General features: G+C 42.4%; 1 protein-coding gene across 1 annotated transcript in view; it reads right to left on the bottom strand.

Annotated features, from left to right (window-relative positions):
* Window positions 1-438: 438 nt before the first annotated feature.
* The window catches only part of LOC126354207 (proteasome activator complex subunit 3), a 46,395-nt gene continuing 21,271 nt past the window's right edge, over window positions 439-25,562 (bottom strand). The window contains exons 4-6 of the mRNA XM_050003665.1: window positions 23,233-23,422; window positions 3,059-3,229; window positions 439-1,890 (exon numbers count right to left, since the gene is read on the bottom strand). Of these exons, the coding sequence (XP_049859622.1) occupies window positions 1,702-1,890; window positions 3,059-3,229; window positions 23,233-23,422 (550 nt within the window). The 3' untranslated portion in view covers window positions 439-1,701. The remainder of the gene's footprint in view (window positions 1,891-3,058; window positions 3,230-23,232; window positions 23,423-25,562) is intronic.

Below are 25,562 nucleotides of genomic sequence, written 5' to 3'. Positions count from 1 at the left end.
AAGTGTAATAGCAAACATCTGCACTACAGGGGGAAAGGATCTGGCATGCTGAAGTATAACCCTAAGCTTTGTTTAGTCAATGCACAAAAATAGAGGCATCTGACATTTCTGTGAGACCATATCACAATCTCTTTTTAGTCCATTTTTCAAATTACTAACTAACTATTGCAAGATACATTGTTCAGTTCACAATAACTTATCCTGCATGAGTAAAAACAATTCCAACTGTAGAAACAACATTCTCATATAATGTTTCAGAGTCATTGATTAAACTTAACGGAACAGCTGGAAGGGGGGGGGGGGGGGGGGGGGGGGACAGAAGAAAAATGCACAAAGCCTCTTGACAATCAAATACAAGATGCACATTCAGATTTTGTGAACCTCTAACATCTGAGGGACAACAGGCTTCGTCCAACTGAACACTCCAACTGACAAAAATTAAGATTATACATTACAATTTTTATTCCTCGGAGACCATTATCAAAGTCACAGATCACACAAAATACATCTTTAACATTTTTACATGCACCTACACGAGGAAAAAATGTCAGCACAAGTGACGACTTTTGCAAAATTCATGTTATGGCGTTCAAGATTATAATCACAGAATTCTAAAAATGGATACCACACACAACCAACAGGATAAGTTTTTTACAATTTCAAAATACATTTTAACATGGATGCTTTATTTTGAAATTTCTACGACCTCACTGAGTTACATCCAAACACAAAGCAACATATTGGACAAACAAGCTCTTTCGGTACAAAGAAATCCTCACAGAAGAGTGGTATAAAAGTCTGTTCTTAAATAGTATAATTCAATCAATTGTATACCATACAGATCACTGTAAAGAACTAAAATGATGTACCACAATGAAATTGATTGTAAAGTAGTGTTATAAAATGAAAATGACCAGTGAAGGTCATGCAGCAACAGAAAAGAAACTGGAGTGTACATATTTAAGATATCTAGCAGAAAATGACCTCAACAAATTTCCAGATGCACTCACACATTGCAAGACAAAAATAAATCAAATATTAAACACCAGCACTTGAGACAAAAATATTAAGATCTGTCTTCACATTGTTCAACATAACATAATTCCTCACAGCAATGAGTATTAAGTCAGCCATTCCATTCCCACCACTATAATACACATATATCCACTTTTCACATTTCTCACTCTTGTTCTTTTTTCATCATAAGTAAACCTTCAATGCCTGAAGAAAGAAATATGTGCTAGGCCATACATACGTCAGCTGCATAAAAAGTTTTATAAATTTCCATTACTCTGCTTTTCCCACTGCCTTCTTACAGTCCAAAGCATACCCAATAAATTATCTAAACCAATGTTTTTGCTTCCAAGTGTTACAACACTAAAAATTAACATACTGGTAAAAAGTTTAAATAATGTCTCTCTTTTACAATGCTGTAACATAGGAAGTACAAACTATATGAACTAAATTATTCTGAAAATGCACTGCATATACAAATGATGAATATCCCTTGCACAGGACATTGAATTCAATCTAAACTAAAGTTGTATGACAACTGGGAATGAAAAGGTTGACATTTTTATTCACTGCTCAATACTGTATAAACTCCAATGCACTGTATTCACTTTAAATATGTGACAATTCTGGATCTATTTTGAAGATCTTTGCCGTCAACAAAAGAACAGCCCAAAATGCAACACTCCTTCAGTATAATGTTTCTGAATTTTCTGTACGGGGCTTCTTTATCTTCTCCAAATTTTTTATAACAATGTCATGGAGTGTGCAATAACGGTTGCGCACCTCACACATCACCAACCACAGACTCAGATATTCTTTCTCATCCAGTTCCTCAACAGCCCTACGATAGTCTTCAATATGTGGGTATTTTGCAACCTGTAATGAACAAAATATTTGTTATACACATTAAATAATCTAAGTCCGACATGTCATGACACGGAGAGAAAAAAAAAAAAAAAGACTGTCACCACATAATACTTATTGGCTAATAGAAAGATTATCAAGTCTCAGTGAAACAATTCTTGGAGTTTCATCTCTCCCAATCTTTACATACCGAAAGCCCTAAACCACAAACAAATTTTCTATATCTCATGTCAGATAACAAATGAAAATAGCAACTACCCACATAAAATAAGGCCATAACAAAAATGTGAAGCTAAAATAAACTGAACATGTTATCCACAAATACAAAATACTGACACTATCAGGGTTGGACTTTAGGGTGATCAAACTCCTATTTAATATAATTAATGATGTTTTGACAATATAATGTAACTGGGTTGATAAAAAATCTACTCACCAAGTGGCAGCAGAACTACACACACATTAAGAAAGGTTTTACTTATGCAGGGTGGTTGCTTCTTCCAGCAGGAGGGTTGAAGGCAAAGGAAGGGGGGTGAAGGCAAAGGACCTGAAGAGGTTTAGGAAAAGTGGTAGAGATCAGAAAAGTCAATGAGAACCCCAGGTAAGGGGAGACTAACCAGACGGAATGAGAAGGAAAGACTATTCTTTCTCATCCCATCTGGTAAGTCTCCTGACCCAGAGTTCTGGGTGACTTTTCTGAACTCTATCTTTTTTCTAAACTTCTCCTGTTCCTTTCCCTCCCCCCCCCCCCCCCTTTCCTTCCTCAATGACCCTTCTACCAGAAGTCACTAGCTCTGAAAGCTTGCCTAATTTAAACTTTTTTTAATGCATGTGTTCTCCATCCACTGCTTAGTGAGTAGATTTTTTGTCTATTGAATTACACTTAAAATAATTGGATACATTAAAAAAAATCTCCTGACCAAGTGGCAGCAGGACGACACAGATAGAAGTTAAGGAAATGTGCAAGTTATTTGGGCCAGGGGCATGAAGAAGAGTGAAGGAAAAGGACTGCTCAGGTTTAGGAAATGAGAATAGTTACAGATAAGTTGCCCAGAATCCAGAACCAAACATTATTTTCATTGATATACAAACTCCTACTTAGATTGAATCCATACAACACTCAACTTAAAACTGTCAAGAATATGTCATTTCAGTAGGTCGTATTCTGTCATGTACTAACCTTAGACACAATTTTTCCTCTTGAAACAAAGTACCGTGATATCTGATCAAAGAAGGCTGCAGCTTCAGATTCAACTGACTGTATTTCTGCTAATGTGTCTTCTTGAATAGAAACTCCAAAATTGTTTCCATCTTCAATTTTTGGTATCATGAAAGATATCCACATCTTCAACTGAAATAACATTACACGCGATATTTTTATGAAACTGGCTCATCTAACACAATTTATTGCGAAAGGTCATTACAATACTAGAAGTTAAATGACCTACCTGCACTAATACTAGAAAAAAGACTGTATTACTATTATAATAAAGACTCCCTTTCTTACATAAGGATCACTGACAAGAGTTTCACTCTAATATTTAGCCTAATTCTGATTTGTTTGACAGCAACCAGATGGATCGATTACGTCAATACCAAATTGATTAAATAGCTCTTCTTGGTTCCATTTTTAAACACCTGGTGTGTAATTAAAACCTACTGAAATTCTTAAAAAAGTAGTTCACCTTTTTCTTGAATAAAATTAATGTTACAGCAGTAATTTCTGTGGTTTTATGAGCCAAATGATACCAAATAGTAAACAGATTCTTGTCTGAAGGTTAAGTACGACCTAATTGAAGTTTTTGTATATTTCTGACAAGAGTCCCTTATAATTTCACTATATTTGATACACTGCATCCATGTTTATGAGCTGAGGTATTTATGAGCTGAGGTACTTGGCTTTTCTTGTATTTCAGATAATTTTTAATCCTCTTACTTAAATTATACTCTAACTAAAAGTAGACTAACTCAGACAAATATGAAGTCACATTCAAACAAGTTAGATTTCTTAATTATTGCATCAATATGATTATTTAAATCAAACTGTTGATTTACTGTGATTTTTACTTTGTGTCCGCTAACTAGAAAGGATCAAACAACATTACTAAGTGAGCTGAAACAAATACGTTATTTTCCAAGTATATTTAACTTTAATTTTTAGTAAATTATAAAATAATTCTACTGACTAGCATAACGACAATGCTTAAGAAATCTGGTCATGAGCACTGGAAGGCAATCTTCGTCCACAGTACCTATAAGAGGTAATCATAAACAGTGACAGAATGTAAAAACATTTTCATTCGAAACTCTTAGATGTATAGAGGAAAAAAGGACTGAAAAATACCAGATTTCAAGGAAGACACTATACATGAAAGTCACAGATCAAGTAAACAGAATAAGACCTGCATACACTTTAACAGTTAATTCATAACTGAGTCGAAATCTAGTGGCCGCGTAACTGTGCAGCGGCACTTCGAAAGATCGGTGAATCGCAACACTTTTCCCCTCTTGGAATTTTTTTGCACAGGTCTTGATGGAGGTGGCCTGTAGATTGCTAATGTCCATAGGTGTTGTTTGACTGGCCGTAAAGGCTCGAGGAGGCGGCTTCCCGTACGGACGGAAGTGTACCTGATGATAACTGGTCGAGATGACAGGAGACATGGAGGTCGAATCTGCTGGGGCCCAACTCACCAATATGCCCGTTGCAACAAGTCCGGTTGTTATAACAGGAGATATGGGCGATGTGTCCGCGTCCGCAGGAGAAGGCAAGTAGAGTTGCTCCAACAGATGATCGTCATCTGGTTCCTGCATGGGCACGTCTCCTGGCGGCGTCAGTTCTTGTGATGGCACCGATATGATGGTGAGAGGACTGTGTTGTCAGTAATATGCGATTCCAGTATCCCGAGCATCAGGTAGAGCAGAAGGTGGTGTAGCGGCATCCGGAACAGGCGTTGCTGGCACACGAGGCCGAAGCTGGTCCGAATGACGCACCCATGTCCGTCTGGATTTCATACAGGCGTTGGCCACGGTGTCCTAAGATGCGGCCAGGACTCCATTTTGGCCTCCTGCCATATCCCCGTACCCATACAAGGTCGTCGGTGTTGAACCGGCCAAGAGAAGGCACCAGTGGCCATGAGGTGGAAGGCCGCAGAAGATGAAGTAGCGTGCGAGGCTGTCGGCCATGTAAGAGCTCAGTCGGGTCGCAGTCGCCCATGGGGGCGAAATGGTAGGAAGCCAGAAATTGGAGAAGCTCATCATCAGCAGAAGAAGAAGTCAGGAGTTTCCTCATCTGAGCCTTAAATGTGCAGACCAGTCGATCCGTTTAACTGTGAATCGAACTGAGGGGCCATGACATGCACGACGTCGTGATGGGCACAAAAATCTGCAAAATTGGAAGAGGCAAATTGCGGACCATTATCAGTAACAAGAGTAGAGGGAAGGCCTTCGAAAGAGAAAACGCGAGCTAGAGCATTGGTGGATGCCACGGTGGTAGGCGACGTGCAACGGACAATGAAAGGAAAGTTAGAGTAGGCATCAATAACGAGAATCCAATAACTACCTAAAAAAGTTCCCGCGAAGTCAGCATCAGGTGAAGGCCATGGTGACAAAGGTGACTCCGGGCCGGCGGCCTGTGACGCACAAGGGCCGCAGGCAGCGTCCATGTGTGCAATTTCAGAGTCAATGACGGGCCAGTACACATGACAGCGCGCAAGAGATTTTGTGCGAGAGACACCCCAGTGCCCTTGGTGAAGGAGGCGCAAGACTGAAGCACGCAAAGACGCAGGTACCACAACACGCGGTGAAGCATTTTCGGTGGAGAGGAGGATAACACCATCCCTAGCCGTGAGGCGGTAACACAAAGCGTAGTAATTCCGTTCTTAGCAGACGGACGATCTGGCCAACCCTTCTGAATACAGCATAAAACCCGGGAGAAGGTAGGGTCAGAACCCGTAGCAGCCACCAGCCGGTCCCCGGTGATGGGGAACCCGTCCACAACCCGCTGCTCGGCAACATCCAGGTGGAAACACAAACATTCGTCCCTATTGAATTCAGGACCCATGGGAAGGCAAGACAGTGCATCAGCATTCGCACGTTGAGCCGTTGGCCGGAAATTAATCTCATAATTGAAACGAGACAAGTAAAGAGCCCAACACTTGAGGCGGTGTGCAGCCTTGTCGGGAAGTGACGTTGATGGATGAAACAAGGAAACAAGTGGTTTTTGATCCGTAACAAGATGAAATTTGGATCCATAGAGAAAAACACCAAACTTATGAAGAGCATAAATAATGGCTAAAGCTTCTTTTTCAATTTGAGAATACTTCTGTTGGGCATCCGTGAGCATTTTGGAGGCATAAGCAATGGGTTGTTCAGACCCGTCAGGAAAACGGTGCGCAAGGACTGCACCAACCCCGTATTGAGAGGCGTCTGTGGCTAAAAAAAGATGTTGGCCAGGTCGATAAGTAGCCAGGCACGGGGCCTGTTTCAGCATAGTCTTCAATTTCTGGTAAGCCGCATCGCATGACGCAGACCAGTGAAAAGGCACATTTTCATGGAACAGGCGATGCAACGGCTGAGCCACCGAAGCAGCAGACGGTAAAAACTTGTGATAGTATGCTATTTTCCCCAAGAAGCCGTGCAGTTCCTTAACAGATGTATGGCGAAGAAGGGCTTCGATCGCAGCAACAGTTTGCTGAAGCGGGCGAATACCACCCCGAGAGAGTTGGAACCCCAAATACGTGATAGATACCTGAAAAAATTTCGATTTCTGAAGATTACACTTCAGACCGGCAGGCACATGAAAAAGTGTGCGGAGATTTTGAAGATGTTCATCAGTGGTAGAGCCAGTGACAATGTCGTCCTGGTAATTTATACACCCAAGGACAATGAGTAATAATTGTTCCAAGAATCGCTGAAAGAGAGCAGGGGCACTGGCAACCCCGAATGGCAATCGTTGGTATTGATAGAGGGCAAAAGGCGCGTTAAAGACCAGAAACTGCCAGGAAGCAGCGTCAAGGGGAAGTTGATGATAAGCTTCTGACAGGTCAAGTTTAGAAAAATACTGGCCTCCAGCAAGTTTAGTGAACAATTCTTCAGGTCGAGGCATAGGGTAGATGTCGATAAGGCATTGAGCATTTACAATGGCTCTGAAATCGCCACAGAGACGAGTAACACCGTTTGGCTTAGCAACGACGACAGAAGAGGATCACTCACTGGAAGTGACAGGAAGCTACACCCTTGAAGCTGTGAGACGATCCAGCTCCCGTTTGACCTGATCACGAAGGGCCACAGGAATGGACTGAGCCCGAAAAAACTTAGGCCGAGCAGTGGATTTGAGCATAATATGAGCTCCAAAGTCATTTCCATGGCCTAACCCAGGAGAAAAAAGGGACGAAAATGTTGTTGACAAGGAATCCAATTGAGCATAAGGAATAGCATCAGAGACGATATTGAGAGAGTCATCTATGGAGAAACCAAAAACGCGAAAGATTCTCCGCATTACTATGGTCGACCACAAATAGGGGAACAGTGCGAACGACAGATTTGCGAGATATCTCAGCATCAAATGGTCCCAAGAGAGAAATCTTCTGTTTATTGTACGTATGTAATTGCCTCGTCACAGGTGACAGGATTGGAGAAACCAATGGAAGGTACGTCTGAGAATTGATGATAGTGGCAGCAGAACCAGTATCCACCAGCATGCGAACATCTCGACTAAGTATTTGGACAGTGAGGAATAACTTCCCTCAAAGGGAAGAAGTACACTTGACAGACAACACAGAGTCAGTGTCATGTTCATGAACATCTTGTATGCGGTCGGATTTGCGAACTGATGACACATAACCTTTTTTTTGCATTTGTGACACAAGGCCCAACGTTGCGGACAATCTTCTTGTGAATGTTTCGTAAAACACCGCGGACATGAAGTAAGTTGCCATGGGTTTTGCTGCAGTTTCTTAGAGGTTTGTTTACAGTTAGGTCGAGGCTGCACTTGGAAGCGTACTGCGGCAACGTCGGCCGGCGGGGACACGCCACACGGTTTGGTTTGTTGCGGTTAAAGGGACCAACTGCTACGGTCATCGGTGCCTTTTTCCAAATACTAAAAACTCCCACAGAGAATAAAAACGATCAACAGACGATAAGACAGATGACACAGAACAAGAAAAACGTAGACAAAGACCAGACAAGACGAACTAAAATCACACAGAGTGTGACAGTGGTTGGCCGACCATACAAACAAAAAGGGAAAAGCCAACCACGGAGAAACACGGGGGGGAAGACAAATCATAGGCCATAGGCCAGAATCAACACAAAAACTCACACACTTACATTAAGTGATAAAATCCCCCTGTCCGAATAGAACGCAGCACTATGTCTGCTAAGGAAGAGTCGTCAGATAAAAGCGCAGAGAGCATATCAGGCAGCGCAAAACTCTGCCTGAGCACAGTTAAAAGGGCGCACTCCAACAGAATAAGGACCACCGTTAAGGACGCACCACAATGACAAAGAGGGGGATCCTCACGACACAGTAAATAACTGTGCGAGAGTCGGGTGTGGCCAATGCGGAACCGACAAAGGACGACTGATTCCTTGCGGTTGGCTCGCATGGATGACCGCCACACAGTAGTCGTCTCCTTGATACGGCGAAGTAGGTTTGGCACGGGCAGGTTGCACCAATCAGTGTACCATAAATCGAAAACTTTGCGGCGTAATAGTGCCCACAAATCAGTCGCTGTGAGGCCAATCTCCAGAGATGGCGCACTGGTGGCCTCTTTCGCCAGGCCGTCAACAGTTTCATTGCCGGGTATACCAACATGGCCTGGGGTCCAAACAATGACCATAGACCTGTCGCTACGGGCGAGAGTATGCAGGGACTCCTGGATAGCCATCACCAGACGAGAACGAGGGAAACACTAGTCGAGAGCTCGTAAACCGCTCAGGGAATCGCTACAGATAACGAAGGACTCACCTGAGCAGGAGCGGATATACTCTAGGGCACGAAAGATGGCGACCAGCTCAGCACTGTTAACACTGCAGCCAGCAGGCAACGAACGTTGTTCAGAATGGTCCCCTGGAGTTAGTGCATAACCGACTAGACCAGCAACCATCGAACCGTCTGTTTAGACAACGCCAGAGCCCTGATACGTGGCCAGGATGGAATAAAAGCGGCGTCGGAAGACCTACTGAGGGACTGAGTCCTTCAGGCCATGAGCCAAGTCGAGCCGAAGGCAAGGGCGAGGCACACACCACGGGGGTGTACACAGAGGGGCCTGGAAAGGAGATTGAACAGGGAAACACCCAAGCCAGCAAAGAAGCTGTTTCACACGTACAGCGATCGGACAACCCAACCGGGGCCGACGTTCTGGCAGATGAACGACTAACAGCGGGAAGAGGACATGATAATTTGGAGGGGCAAGCTAAAAACATGAGCAGGATAAGCAGCCAGTAATTGTTGGCGTCGTAACCGCAATGGAGGGACACCTGCCTCCACAAGTATGCTGTCCACAGGGCTGGTTCGGAAGACACCAGTGGCAAGGCGTATCCCGCTGTGGAGGATTGGTTCCAGCACCCGCAACGCAGATGGGGATGCTGAGCCAAAAGCCAGACTCCCATAGTCCAGACGGGACTGGATTAACGCCTGGTAAAGCCATACGAGAGTAGATTGGTCGGCGCCCCACCTGGTGTGGCTCAGGCATCGCATAGCATTTAGATGCCGCCAACACGCCTGTTTAAGCTGCCGAATATGAGGCAGCCAAGTCAACCGGGCATCAAAAACCATCCCCAAAAACCTACGAGACTCCACCACTTTAAGAAGCTCGCCGTCAAGATAAAGCCGCGGCTCTGGGTGAACAGTGCGTCGCCGGCAGAAATGCATAATACAGGTCTTGGCTGCGGAAAACTGAAAACCATGCACTACAGCCCAAGACTGCGCCTTGCGGATTGCGCCCTGTAGCTGACGTTCAGCAGCTGCAATGCCAATAGAGCTGTAGTAAAGGCAGAAGTCGTCAGCATACAGGGAAGCGGAGACAGTATTTCCCACGGCCACAGCGAGCCCGTTAATAGCTATTAAAAACAGACACACACTGAGAACAGAACCCTGTGGCACACCGTTCTCCTGGACTTGGGAGAAACTATATGAGGCCGCGACGTGCACGCGGAAGGTAGGATACGACAGAAAATTGTGGATATAGATCGGCAGAGGGCCCCGAAGACCCCATCCATGAAGCGTAGAAAGGATGTGATGACAAAATGTCGTATCATACGCTTTCCGCATGTCGAAAAAGACAGCAACCAGATGCTGACGGCGGGCAAAGGCAGTACGGTTGGCCAACTCCAGGCTCACCAGATTGTCGGCGGCGGAGCGGCCTTTAGGGAACACACCCTGAGACGGAGCCAGAAGGGCTCGAGACTCCAGTACCCAATTCAAGCGCCGGCTCACCATCCGTTCAAGCAACTTGCAAAGAACGTTGGTGAGGCTAATGGGATGGTAGCTGTCCACCTCCGAAAGGTTCTTCCCTGGTTTCAGAATGGGGACAACAAGACTTTCCCGCCATTGCGACGGAAACTCACCCTCGACCCAAATGCGGTTGTAAAGATCGAGGAGGCGTCGCTGGCAGTCCACTGAAAGGTGTTTCAGCATCTGAGAGTGGATGCTATCTGGCCCAGGAGCCGTATCAGGACAAGCGGCGAGGGCACTTCGAAATTCCCACGCACTGAATGGAACACTGTACAATTCAGGATGGTGAGTGCGAAAAGAAAGACTCCGACGTTCTATCCGCTCCTTAATGGAGCGGAAGCCCAAGGGGTAGTTGGCAGAAGCGAAATTCATAGCTAAGTGCTCTGCCAAGCGGTTTGCAATGTCGTCGGAGTCAGTACAAACTGCTCCATTCAGTGAGAGTGCAGGGACACTGACAGGGGTCCGATAGCCATAGAGGCGGCAAATCTTGGCCCAGACGTGCGATGGACTGACACGGAGGCCAATGGTGGACACATACCGCTCCCTGCACTCCTGCTTGCATTGGCGGATAATGCGGCAGGCTTGCGCACGCAGCCGTTTGAAGGCGATGAGGTGTTCGATTGAGGGATGTCGCTTGTAACGCTGGAGCGCCCGCCGGCGAGCTTTAATCGCTTCAGCTATCTCAGGCGACCACCAAGGCACAGTCCGCCGCCGAGGGAACCCAGAAGAACAGGCAATGGCAGATTCGGCGGCAGTAACGATGCCGGTGGTGACCGATTGAACCACTGCATCAATGTCATCGTTACAGAAAGGCTCAATAGCGGCAGTGGAGGAGAACAAGTCCCAGTCAGCCTTATTCAGAGCCCATCTGCTAGGGCGCCCAGAAGACTGATGCTGTGGTAGTGACAGGAAGATCGGAAAGTGGTCACTACCACAAAGGTCGTCATGCACTCTCCATTGGACAGACGGTAAGAGGCTAGGGCTACAGATAGAAAGGTCAATGGCGGACTATTTGCCATGCGCCAAACTGAAGTGTGTGAAGGCACCATCATTTAAGATCGAGAGATCGAGCTGCGCCAATAAATGCTCAACAATGGCACCTCGACCTGTTGCCACTGACCCACCCCACAGATGGTTATGGGCGTTAAAAGTCGCCCAGTAACAGGAAAGGTGGAGGCAATTGAGCTATCAGAGCAGCCAGGACATGCTGCGCGACATCACCATCCGGTGGAAGGTAAAGACTGCAGACGGTAACAGCCTGTGGCATCCACACCCGAACAGCGACAGCCTCTAAAGGTGTTGGGAGAGGTACAGACTCGCTGTGAAGAGAGTTGAGGACATATATGCAGACGCCACCAGACACCCTTTCATAAGCTGCCCGGTTCTTATAACAACCCCGGTAGCCATGGAGGGCGGGTGTTAGCATTGCCGGAAACCAAGTTTCCTGCAGAGCAAAGGGTAAAGGCTGATAAGTTGGTGGAGCTCAGCTAGATGGTGGAAGAAACCGCTGCAGTTCCACTGGAGGAAGGTGTTGTCCATGGCTGAGAAAGGCGTGACGGGACTGGGAAGGGAGATTACACCTCTGGGTCACCTGCTGCCTCCGATTTAGCACCTGTGATAGTGCTTTCCATGGCGTCTGATGGACCGGCGAGATCGAGGTCCTCAACGGACGCCAGAATCTTCACCGCATCCTCAGACGCAGAGCTGGAAGGTTGCGGTGGGATGGCTGCCACCGTGAGTTCCTTGGGCTGAGAGCTCTTCTTGGGTTTCTAATGCCGTTCCTTGGGTCGCACCGGCCGGGAGGGCTTCACTGATTCAGTCTCCGGGACGGAGGAGGATCGTGAAGCCCTACGACCAGCTGATTGCTGACACTTATGCCACTGTCGGTTGTCAGCCTTCTCGCTGGCGGAAACCTGGGAAGGGAGGGAGGGACCCTTGCGAGCGTGAGAAGCCGAAGAAGTTGGACACTTCTCCGACTTAGAAGTGGGGACGGACGTCCCCAATTGGTGGGATGGTGTTGCTCCCGAGGTAGGTGGCGCAGGAGCAACCCGGTGGGTAGAGCCCCCCCACTCGCAAGGGGGCAGGGGGAGTTGTACTACTCGTCGATCAGGCCACAATTGAAGAAACAGACGGGGCTAGCACAGGTGTTGTAGCAGCAGCGTAAGAAGATGTCATTCTCTCAGGATGGAGTCGGTCGTATTTCCTTTTGGCCTCAGTATAGGTTAGTCAGTCCAGGGTCTTGTATTCCATGATTTTACGCTCTTTCTGGAAAATTCGGCAGTCTGGCGAGCAAGGTGAATGGTGCTCCCCGCAGTTGACACAGATGGGAGGCGGGGCACATGGAGTATTGGGATGTGATGGGCGTCCGCAATATCGACATGTGAGGCTGGAAGTGAAGCGAGAAGACACATGGCCGAACTTCCAGCAGCGCAACGGGGGAGGGATATAGGGCTTAAGGTCACATCGGTTGACCATCACCTTGACCTTTTCCGGTAATGTATCCCCTTTGAAGGCCAAGATGAAGGCACCAGCAGCAATCTGATTTTCCTTAGGACCCCGATGAACGCGCCGGATGAAATGTACACCCCGGCGCTCTAAATTGGTGAGCAGCTCTTCATCAGACTGCAAAAGAAGATTCCTATGGTAAATAACTCCCTGTACCATAAATAAACTCTTATGGGGTGTGATCGTAACGGCAACATCCCCCAACTTGTCACAAGCGGATCGTACTTCTGAGCGTTAAACTGAGCCCGAGAACGCTTAGAGACTGCTGGCGGCTGGCCACCAGCGAGAGACGATGTACCACGCTCCATTGCGGGTCATCCGCCCTGATGCCACCTACTTCTACCAAGGGCCCTCCCCACCGGCGCCACGGCAAGAGCCAACTAGCAGGATGGCCGTTGCCGGGAGTCCCAATACCCCAGGAGGATAGGCATCTACTCCTTGGCATACGTGGGGAGTTAACGGCGCAGGCATCAGTAGAGCGATCCCTGTATTGTCAGGGGGCTACAACCAACAGGGTACATGGCGGCCCCACCACAACGGACTGGCTACCGTGCTGGATGTTAGGTAACATGTGGTCCATAGTCGCCGTCCGTGCAGAAAGAGGCACTGCACAGTGTAATCTGCACGCAGAAACACTCATGCCCAAGAGATGGAGAGCGGACAGGACTGCAGTTCAACGGTGTATAAGCTGGCGATAGGTCTGATCGCAAGATGGACACAATGCACCAAGTAAGGCGCCCTTCCCCAATCGGCTCGCTCTTCGGAAAATTTTGAGAGATGGAGGTCAAACCCAACAGGGGACCATCATATAAGGCCGAAAAGTTTGAGACTCCTTTGTAGTCGCCTCTTACGACAGGCAGGAATACCGCGGGCCTATTCTAACCCCCGAACCCGCAGGGGGGACACGCCACACGCTTCATCAACATCGCACAGAGGTTTTATTTCCCCGACGTCGCTCCATGCCTCTATTTGGGCTCCAGCAGCACAAGAAATTCCCGAAGACTGAGCGATGGATAGGACTTCATCTAGAGTCAGATTTGCTAACTGAAGGGCACGTTGCCTAAAGACTTTGTCGGGCACCAATCGGGTAATAGTATCCCATACCATGGAATCGGTGTAGGATTCTTTCAGTAACAAATTGACACTTTCTACTGAGGCCATAAAGTTCAGCAGCCCAAGTGCGATAGGATTGATTCGGTTGTTTTTGACAACGATAAAAGGCAACAAGAGGTTACCACATGCACTTGCTTTGAAAATAGACGAACAGAAGTAAGCACATTTCAGCAAAGGACAAAGACACGGGATCTTTCAAAGGAGCCAATTGCGACAACAACCGATACATTTGTGGTGAAATCCATGAAAGGTACAGAGACTTGCATGTTTGTTCGTCTGCAACAGGAAATGCCAAGAAGTGCTGTCTAAGACGTTTTTCGTAATCAGACCAGTCTTCCGCCGTCTCGTCGTAAGGAGGAAAAGTAGGTAGAGACAATGACGAGACACACCCCGTATTTGATGCCGCCACGAAATCACGAATCGCACTTGTGAGAAGCGTTTGCTGTACTATTAGACCTTGCAATAGTTGCTCTAAAGTAGCCATGGAAACATGTGGGTCAACGATGGAAAAGAAAAATCCCATCCTCGTCGCCAATTGGAATAACTTCAAGCTGAACAAATATATTTAAAGGAAGACACTATACATGAAAGTCACAGATCAAGTAAACAGAGTAAGATGTGCGCACACTGTAACAGTCAATTCATAACTGAGTCCAAGTCCAGCAGCCGTTGGCTGGCTGGCGGTTTAGGTGGCGCTGCTGCTGCATAGCTGGCAGACAGTGCCGCATGTAGAGGACGCGCGTAACTGCGCAGTGGCACTTTGCAAGATCGACGAGTCACAACAGACTTCACTATATTTGATTAATTCCACAGAATTCTTTGACAGTTACAAAGTAGAAGACTGTCTTAGCACTTAACTTATAATTTGAAAGAAATAAAGATATCCTAAAAGGCATTAATTTCATACCCACTTCATATTTCCCCCATACACTAAATTACTGCAACAATTAACTAATTATTCCATGAAAAGAATTTTCTTAATTTCCAATACAACTATCTGCAGGCTGTATGTGCCATTTCTTTTCTCACAGACTCGGTAAAAGCTTCACAAATAATTTATGAGAGCTTGATCTGAAACATAATGGCATGCAGAATGAACACACACACACTTCAGCAAAATTTACAGAAAATAATAAATCTGCTTTACAGTTCATCTTACAGGCTTTTAATATATTGCCCTTTTACAGTGCCTTCATATTTTACCAAATCAAGCCTACTAGATTTTCCTTTAAATGCCAGAAATTATCTGTGTGTAATGAATTTATCTTGGTTGCAACTTGTTAAATAAAACTTAGTTATAACATTGAAATAGAGCAGACAGGGAATGAATGTTTTATCTACTTCAGACAACATTGTGTGTGTGTGTGTGTGTGTGTGTGTGTGTGTGTGTGTGTGTGTGTGTGTGTGTGTAATAAAAGTAAGAACACAACATGGGTCTTTTCCATGGACGTACTAAAACTACGTTGCATTACTTGGCTCTTCTGGTGTGTCACTTGTCTCGTCGTTTGGGTAACTTTTAAATTGCTCATCTAAATCTCACATCCAACTGATCTGACAATCATTCAATACATATCATCAGCAGTCACTCTGATGTCATTGGGTAGATGCAATACATGTTGTCATCGTCCTGAAACTTCAGTTACTACAGCCGTGGAGAACAGCATATGTATAATTTGTGTTAACTTTCAAGCTATTTAAAGAGTAGTTGAATGTGTGCTCTTTTTATTGGCACATGATTACTACCATTGTAATTTAAAGCTTTCTTCTGTTGTCGGGGGTAGCTAGCGGTGTTTTCTCCTGAAATGTCATTTCTGTACCTAATAAAGAGATTGTATGTAACTTATCTGCAGCTTTTTTAATAACACAGCTTAAAAAGCCTTTGTTTAGGTCTGTGTAATTCAGATTTTTCTTTAATCCTCAAGAGGGTGCACTGCTTTTTATAATAGGAGCAGGTGTGCAGCGTACTTTGTACACATGTAAGGAATAGCTACCTTTAAGTCACCAACGTTAAAAAAAAGTATGAGCAAAATCACAGTTTAATCTTAGTTCAATTTAACAATGATAAAATAAACATGCATTATATGACCTATATCATTGTTTAACTGAACAACAATAAAATTAACTTTCATTATATTACTCTGTTTCCAAGTGTAAGTGTTCTCCCACAGTAATGACCAATACAAAACATTAAAGAGCATAGTTGCATCAGATTCCGTACAATTGCTTTCTCAGTTGCTAATTATCTCTTCGGCAACTGCCTTATTGTGGGATCGTGCCGCTAACTCACAATCTGGGGAGTTTCCTTGCACAGATTATAAATTATTTCTGACCTAGCTTGTTGTTTGTTGTATTTTACTGTTGGGCGTTCGGACGTATGGCAACACAACTTATCACTGTGTTAGCTGAAGCAATACTGAAGGAATTGGTATGGCCTCAACTGTGAAACAAGAATAGAATGGTAAAAGACAATGTTATATGTGGTTGGTGCACTTTATACACAGGTGCGGCCTCGCGAAGGTTAAGAATCTCACACGTGTGTATGTATGCTTCTTCCAACTTTTGTGGAAGTCACTGACATAATAAATTCTTACTTCTCATGATCTACAGAAGTTGCCTAGACAGTAGCAACAGCAGTTTTTAGCAAGTCTTCAAAACTGTGAACAGTCTGTTTTCAAAAGTGGCAGTGCTCTTGTGAATTAAATACTTTCTGCTACTTTATGTAGCTCAAGTGATCTAGTCCATTCATTTCCTAACATTTTTCATATAGTATTATGTCCACTTTCAGTCTTTGTCTAATGAAAATTGAGAAATAAATTTTGGTTTATGACATCTTGGGATTAACAGTCAAACTGTAATGGCCATAGTAGGACCTGATTGATTCCCTCTGGCAGACTTTACAGTTTACTGTTTTCTATCAGAGCTATGCTATGTACAGAGTGGTAAAACAATGTGAAATCACACTGTAACATCTTTCAGAATTTTCATGTGCACCACCAGACATCACAAGCAGGATGAGGCACTCCTTTAACAACACAAGCAAATAATAAAAATCCCAGCTACACCCAAATAAAGTCACAGTTCACGTGATAGTAACTGTGAAAAATCTTAGTTGCGGACACATAAGGCTGCCACCCCATGTCGTATTATACACTTATTGAAGGTATGCCCACACAAACAAGGTGTCCAAGAGAAATGGTTAGTATCCAGGGACATGGCAGGAACAATCATTTGAAGCAAGAAAGTCTTGTACCCATGCACTCGAAAAGGCATGTTTAAGAGCTATGGCGATTATTTCACCTTAGATACAGTGAAACAAATCTCTTCTGCTGCAAGCTCTTTGTTTTCCATATTTTGTGAGGAGGTAGCATGGACTAGTACAAGAAAAATGTCCAGTAAACATGAGCTCTGAAGTGCATACCTAAAGAGCTACGAGCACTTGTTCAGTAGCAGAGAGGAGTTTCACAGTGGCAAAGATGAAAAGTGCTTATTACTCTTACGGTATGCATTCTAGGTCCCATGTTACATAGATTTTTTTGCTTAAAGTGATTGTTCCTGTCATATCTCTTAATACTGACCATGCCTCCTGGGACACCCTATATACAATCAAAGGTGATGGGCACTGCCTACATCATGTGGCATCACACCAGGCATGCTCACAATATTGCATGAATATCCAAGGTCTCTAACACACATATGTTCCTGTTCCTGTTCCTGTTGTTGTTGTTGTTGTTGTTGCCTGGCTCTGTTACTAACTCCAGTATGACATACTGATGTTCTACAGCCCCTTCTGAACTTTATTGACATCAACTGTGTCAACCATAATATTCTGTTAGTGGTGTTAAGTTTATATGAAATAACTTGTTCAGCAAATGCCTGGTTTAGTTCTTACTTAAGAAATAAAATATAGAAAGTTACTTTAGGCCATTTTAGTAATACACAGGTAGACACATCACCTGAATGGGGAGAAATTACAAAGGGAGTCTCAAAGAGTGCAATCATTGGCCCAGTATTGCTCTTGCTTTACATTAATGATTTCCCATTTTATTTAAATCATTAAGAAGAATTATTTCCATTTGCAGATGACAACAAACACTGCTGTGAAGCCGGGCAAAGAAGCATCAACAGAAAAAAATTGTACATAATGTTTTTGTGCAAGTTACTGACTGCCTTTGCACAAATGAGTTAGCTATAACTTAGAAAAAACACATATCATATTGTTTTGTACTATCAAACACATCGACCTCGTAAGAACCTACTATACCAACAAGAACAAGTAAACAGAGAGTGAGCTCCAAGTTCTTTGTATGTGAATTGATTGAAATTTAAACTGGAAAAAACATACGGTAGAGATGCAAAAATGTTTAGATTCACCTGTTTCTGGCATAGCAACAACTGCCAAATTTGTAAAATATATTAACTGACTTCTACATCCCATATCTTCATTCACTGATGTCTTATGTGGTAATACTTTGGGATAGCTCCTTACTTAGGCAGAAAATACTGATTGGACAGAAGATAGTTTTGTAGGCTTTTCCACACCATAGTGTCGATTATGAATATGACCTATAGAAGAAATCAGGAGTAGTCAAACTTTTTCATCTACTGCCCTCTTTTGTACCTCTATTAGTAGTAGGCCTAAAATCTTCTAACCGCCATCAGTTACATAGTAGTGGTGATTTATAAATTAGGGAAGTAACTGTAATTTGTAAAACTTACGAGGAGATTTACTGCATAATGATAATTACTTACCAAATGCTTTGTTAAAATTTTATGAAAGCCAACGAAAATATTTTAAAATCCCCACTGCCTACCATGAAAACTGGAACGCCCACTAGAGGACTAGGCTGACTACCACTGACAAAGCACTGAAGCACTTTATGGCAGAGGGAGTGAGGCACAGCAATATATATCACCTGTAGCAAATCTGACAAATTTTCTTGCCACACGCAATGAGCATCACCACCGGAGAAAACTACCACATGCTGTGAGTAACGTATGTATTTGCCCATGAATAAGCTTGCCCTTCAAGGCGAGTGCATGCACTGTCCAGCAATCCAATACTTTATACACTGTTATGAATTGTTAAAGACAGTTCTAATAAGACAATTTTTGTGAAACTTGGGATAAAATGTAAAGATAATAGTCAACAACAATATGAATTTCACTTTTCATGTAAGTTTTGATAGGAATCACCTAAAATACAATTTACAATGTCCTTTGAGAAATTACTCACTGAAAATTCTGCCAGTCTGTAGACATTCTGCAAATAAACTGTCTTTTCTTCTCTTCCCATCCGGTAAGTCTTCCCTGACCCTGTGTTCTGGGTGAATTTTCTGAGCTCTACACTTTTCCCTAAAGCCTGCAGTTCCTCCCCCTTCACCCTTTCTGCTGGAAAAAGGAGCCAGTTCCGAAAGCTTGGATAAGTAAAACCTTTTGTTATTATATGAACTTCGGCTGCTGCTTGGAGAGTAGATTTTTTATCTCAATGAAGAACACTAAATGAACACATGAGCCTTAAATAAAGAAATAAACAACATTGTCCTAATCTGATTTTTAGATACTTCTCAGCAAATTATTCACAGAAACTGTTCTATGTTGGTCATCTTAAGACGATAATACAGTTGATTGGCTGCCACTGTCACAGCTTTAGGAGCAGACTGCATAATCTATGTTAGAACCCCCATCTTCACTCAGAAGTCCCATTACAAAGTAAAATTCCTTTCTAGAGCATTGTTTTATTACGCGCACAATACTGAACAAAACATAAATGTCTTTTCAGTCTTGCTTCATCATGTTAAAGATGCCAATTTTGATTACTCCCACCAAAATTGTAATTCCTCTTTCTCCCATATCAAAAATTTAAAAGAGGCATTCAATAAGTAATGCAACACTGTTTTCTCAGTCAACTTCAGTTGAAAAAATGCAAAATTTGTTGCGGGACATCACGGGATATTTGCACATCGGACATCACAGAATAGTCGCATATCAGCCCCTGTAGTTTCGTTAAGTTCCGATGGGTGATGGCATTATACATAGCCTTCAAAATGGTGTCCATAACAGCGAAGTACATTCGAAACAGACCTGTCACGAAGTTTCTTTTGGTGGAAACCAGAGCACTGCATATATTCACAGGTACTTGCAGAATGTCTACAGAGACCTGGCAGTGAACAAAAACATGGCGAGTCATTGGGTGAGGCATCTATCGTCATCACAACAAGTGTGCAAACCTGTCTGATCACCCACATGTTGACTAGCTGCACACAGCTGTGACTCTTGCAATGTAGGAATGTGCAGACACAATTATTCGAAGTGATCGACAGGTCATTATCAACTAGATGTCTGTTGGTAGTGCTGACACTTTTGTGGCATTTGATCCACCAGTTGGGGTACTCAGTGGTGTGTGCCAGCTATGTTCCCTGCTGCCTAACAGAAGACCACGAACAGCAACACAGGACCATCTTTGCAGAATTGCTGGCATTTTACGAGGATGATCATGACAATTTTTTGTCAGAAGAGAAACTAGAAAGACACGCCCTCAGCCGAAGAAGTCATGGCAATGGTTTTCTGGGCCTCTGAAGAAGCTACTCTGTCTCATGCCCTCCCCCATGACTTAACAATCACCTCTTTAAGTGTACCATACTACCTTCAGGGAATTGAAGAAATGACTAGCATGTTCATTTGCACAAAAATGCAAACTTACTTCTCCCTCTCCATGACAACATATGGCCTCACACAAGTCTGTACACCAAGGGGAGCACATAAAGCTTCATTTGACTGTTCTTCCTCATCCACCCTACAGCACAGATCTCGCACCTTCCGACTTCCATCTGTTTGGCCCAATGAAGGGTGTGCTCCATGGGAAACAGTACATGGATAATGGGGAGGTTATTGAGACAACAAGATGTTTGCTCCAATGCGGATCAATAGAGGGCGTATGGTCCTCCCAGCAAGGTGGCTTAAAGCCATGACATTAGCAACAGAGTGGGGAATCGTAACAGGTATTGGAATCCTGAATAAAACCATCCACAATAAATAAAAATGTGTTGCATAACTTATTAATCACCCATCTCACAAATAGAGGAGGAGGGATTATATACTGCTCAATATTATTTCCATCTTTTTGTTGTCTGGACCAATGAGGGGATGAATGCATATAAAAGTGAGATACATATATGAGAGAAAATGATAACACAAACCAGCCAGTTTTTAGTATTTTGGAATAGCAAAACTCATTTCAGACCTTCAGACAATTAAAGATGAAGTTAATTTGTTTCTAATTGGTTTCTGATAATGTTTTATTTTGTAATTTTTGGGAACAGATTTCTGGACAGTGATTGGTCCAAAGCGGGAGAGTATCGGTACGTGAATTGAAATATGAAGCTAACTGGTTACAGTGTTATCCAGCAAATCAGAGACGAGGTCTTTTGCATGATTTGGTACAGGGGAAGAATTTCACTTGAGAGCTAAAAGAAGTCCTTGTTCAGCATTTGTGATGAGTGGTCACATAACCTGGAGCTCTAGGCATTTCGTTAAAGCTGAGTAAATAAAGCTGAGTAAACACGGTTCTTTGGGGAATATGATTTATTATTAAAGGTTTATGATTATTTGTGAATGATGTCTACAAAAATATTATATCGTTTAGTAAGAGCAGACGTTCCACATGTCATGCTGTACAGTCATAATTGCAAATTTTTGAAGTCCCGAAGTATGAACTGCACAGTATTTGAGCAAGTATTTAAAACTATTAAACACAGTGTGATTTTGACAAATTGTTTTTAACTAACGGAATGTATGGGGTCCAAGTTGAAATTTCAACTCGTGAGAAGGCATGCCTGTGTATAAAGCGCACCAATCACAAATAACATAGTTTTGTTGTGTTCCATTGTTGTTTTACAATTGCGAGCCTGTACCTACTCCTTCAATATTGCTTCAGCTAAGACAGTAGTAAGTTGTGTTGTCATACTTTAAAATGATCAGCAGTAATATAAAACAAACAGCAACCTAGGTGAGAAAAAATTTACGATCTGCGCAAAAAAATGTCCAGATTCCGAGCTAGCAGCATGATCCCATGATCGGGCAGTTATCTGAGATAATTAGTAAACCAATATGTGGATGACAGGAATCTGATCCAACTGTGCTGTTTAATGTTTAGAGTGGTTTATTACTGTGTGGTAGCATTTGTATGCGACAGCATTGTTATATAATGAAAGGTTTATTTTATTGTTGTTTAACTAAAGTGATTTAGATCATAGAATGTAAGTTTATTTTATCATTGTTTAATTCAACTAAGATTACTTTGTGATTAACGAAGAATGACACATGCTTGCTCATGTTATAAAAAAAACTGTTTGTCCGCCCAACAGTTAAACTGGCTACTATAGAGGGAATGACGTATAAATGTGAAATGATTAGTAAAAACAGTGCTTGTTTTCATTAGTTCATTTCTGGACCTGTACATTAGGAGGGAATTTGTTGTAAGTATGTGTATAGAAACTGACGATACAGGATGTTCTAATTCTACGAATATTTTTTCATTTAATTGTCATAGCCAGACATGGTAAAATTTACTAACTTTAACAGCATAATACAGTTAAATATAGGTATACAACCTGTTGACACATGTGCAGCTAATTTTTTACAGCTTTTCTCAGCTGAGAAACAATATACCACACAACAGGGAATGTCATGTTTCTGAGAAACTCACTAGGGTGAGTACTTTGCATGTTAGTAGGATGGCAGAAGAGTAAACTGTGACACTGCAAGAGGCAGAACACAAAAACTAAAATGTCATTTTTGTTGCAGAATGCGCTGTCTCATTACTTAAACTAATATTTCCATGTGAGCAGGAGACATAGCAGTGAGTGTAATTACACTATGTTATTGAAAGTATCCGGACACCCTGAACACATACAATTTCCATATTAGGTTCATTGTGCTGCCACCTACTGATAGGTACTCCATATCAGCACTCTCAGTCGCCATTAGACATCTGTTTTGCTGTGTTCTTACAACTTTATTATAATGAAAATTTATGCTGCTGTTGTACTGGGATATTAACAGTAACTGCACAATCATCTGTAAGAATAAATCATATTGATCACTCCTCAGTAAGATTGTATACCATCAGTTTCAGACAGCTCTTATGCTTATCTTTTTACTAAAAAAAATTGAAAGAGACCTTGGGAAGATCACTCCATGCCTGTGAAAACTCTCTCTACCCTCACAGAATACTTTCTCACAAAGGTGTTCAAGTAGTAGTGCATGTATAAAAATAAACTTACAAGATTTGCATCTTCAACCAGTTGTCGAATGTGTGGCTTGACAACATGGACAAGTTCACAGAGGTATTTGTTACAGGGTACCAACCCTGTAGGTAACACCATCACTTTTGTGCCACCAACTTTCTCTTCTTTCCCAGCATCATTCTTCCATTTCTTAGGAGGTGGAGGATCTGCTTCATGATGAGCTGTGCTGGATAAAAGTATGATGAATATAATTACTATTTAACATAGCTTTTCATTGACAGTTCTCACTGCTCAACTCAGGAAGAGTATTACCAACAAACAGCATGCAGTTACTGACAAGTTTCAAGTCATATAACCGCAATGTTAAACTTATTCTTCTGCATTGAAAATACTTGGATCCATCCAACTACAGTTATGTTGGTTGTTTGACCTTTTTAAATATTTTGGTTTGTTTATGTGTTTAAAGCACAAAAATATCATTGGTTTCCAAAGTTGTTCTTTCTACCTGTGAAAGCCACCACTGTAGTTAAAAATTACACTCATGACAAGAGCACATAAAATATTCTACACTCTCAACGAAGGTTGTACATTCACCTTAACAGAGGTTTCTGAGCAGACTGACTACAGCAATGCCAGATATCTGACATGTTCATCATCTTACTTCTATCATTTTGAATGTGTAATAATGTGCTACTTAACTGAGAATAAATCTATATGTAAATGGGCAATTTTTTTAATGCAGAACTAAAGCAAGAGCTCCTATTGTGTAATATTTTTAATAAAATCAACCACAATAACTAAATATAGGGTTATAGTGTTAACTAAATATAGGTTGTAACTAAATTTTATGAAGGATTAAACCATTTAAACAGGCAGCAAATGTAAGACCAATTGTAGTATAACTTATTTCCTCATTAAAAAAAAAAAATGTATATCTTTGTTCACAGTCAAGTATCAATGTTTTTACAGTACTTTGCTATAATACAAATGCACAAAATTGGCAATGATCAAATTTTTATATTCAGTCCCACCAGAAATAAGTAGCCCCCAAACTTTACAAAAAGTAAGGATTTTCAAATTTCAAAAAGGGACAAAAAGTTAAGGAAACACTTGTCAGTGTTCTTGCTCTACATAAAGTGAGTAGTTCATGATATCTACCTAGAGTTAGCTGCAACAGGAAGAAGGTGTGCTTTTGTTGGGGCTGCGAATTTTAGCAACTTTGATCGAAATAAACTTATGCTGCAGTGTTGTTCTTCGACACAGTAGTAACCATTTGTATTGTGATACATTCAGATATTTCAAACACTTGCGAGTGCTGCGTTAAATTAGTACTGTTATTATCAATCGTATACTTAAACTAAATTGTACTCTCTTTAAAATTGTTAAGGTTTTGTAGATATATCATCATTCAAATCAAAATTTCTCTAATTACAATGTACAATTATGTGAGAAATCAATCAGTTTAGAATTTTCTTGCATTTACAAAACTAAGTTTTCATAAGTTAGTAGTTTGAGTGTTATGTGTAATTTAATTCGTAGCAAATCAGTGTTTGTGTTTCATAATTCAACCAAAGTACACATCACCCCTGAATTTCATTGTAAATCAACGCAAATAATATTGTGTTTCTGAGAATTTTTGGAATCTACCATTGTCCTCTGCATAACCTACCAGAGATTTGCAACAAATCAGAATTTGTTATTTAATTTGCTGTAGCAGATTTTCTAACTAAAGTATGTGTTATATGCATTTTCCACTAAAGAGGTGTAAGCCCTATAAAATTATCTGCCTTTATCATAAATTAACTCAGTTTTCAAGTTTACTGACAACCATCATCAACATCAAAACGTTTTAGGAAAGGAGTAACTTTTACCACAGGTTTGCCGTGATAGAAATCTCTTTTTGTGCATCTGCTTCAATTTTTATAAGGGAATTAGCAACTTTTTAGCTCAAAAGATTAGAAGATAATCAGCAGGTTTAAATTAAATTCATTTGTTCACTGCATTGTAATACATTGCACCAGCCAAAATGCAGCCCCACTGTGAATGCTGTTCTCAAACACGGGACGAGTTGGTTGATGTCCGTAAGCAAACTGCCCCTGACTACTGCCAAACAATTGGCAGTTGCTGCAAAACAGTGGGTTGGAAGCGCTCCCAAGAGCCTTAGAGGTACTTGAGTACTATTCTCTCCAGTGGATCCTGTCTCCTCTGCAGAAAGTACAGTACACAATCAGTCATTACCATCCACTTGATTGTGAGTGGCATGCCAATGGAGGATCTAGACACCCTGTACACAGTGGATGGTGACCAGTGATGTTTCAGGGTCTTGTCCCAATCCCCCTAACCATCAAGTTTGAGGTGCTGTCTTT

The sequence above is a fragment of the Schistocerca gregaria genome, chromosome 3 (genome assembly GCF_023897955.1).
Source record: "Schistocerca gregaria isolate iqSchGreg1 chromosome 3, iqSchGreg1.2, whole genome shotgun sequence".
Classification (NCBI taxonomy): Eukaryota; Metazoa; Arthropoda; class Insecta; order Orthoptera; family Acrididae; genus Schistocerca; species Schistocerca gregaria.
This window is presented reverse-complemented; position numbering and strand designations above follow the sequence as displayed.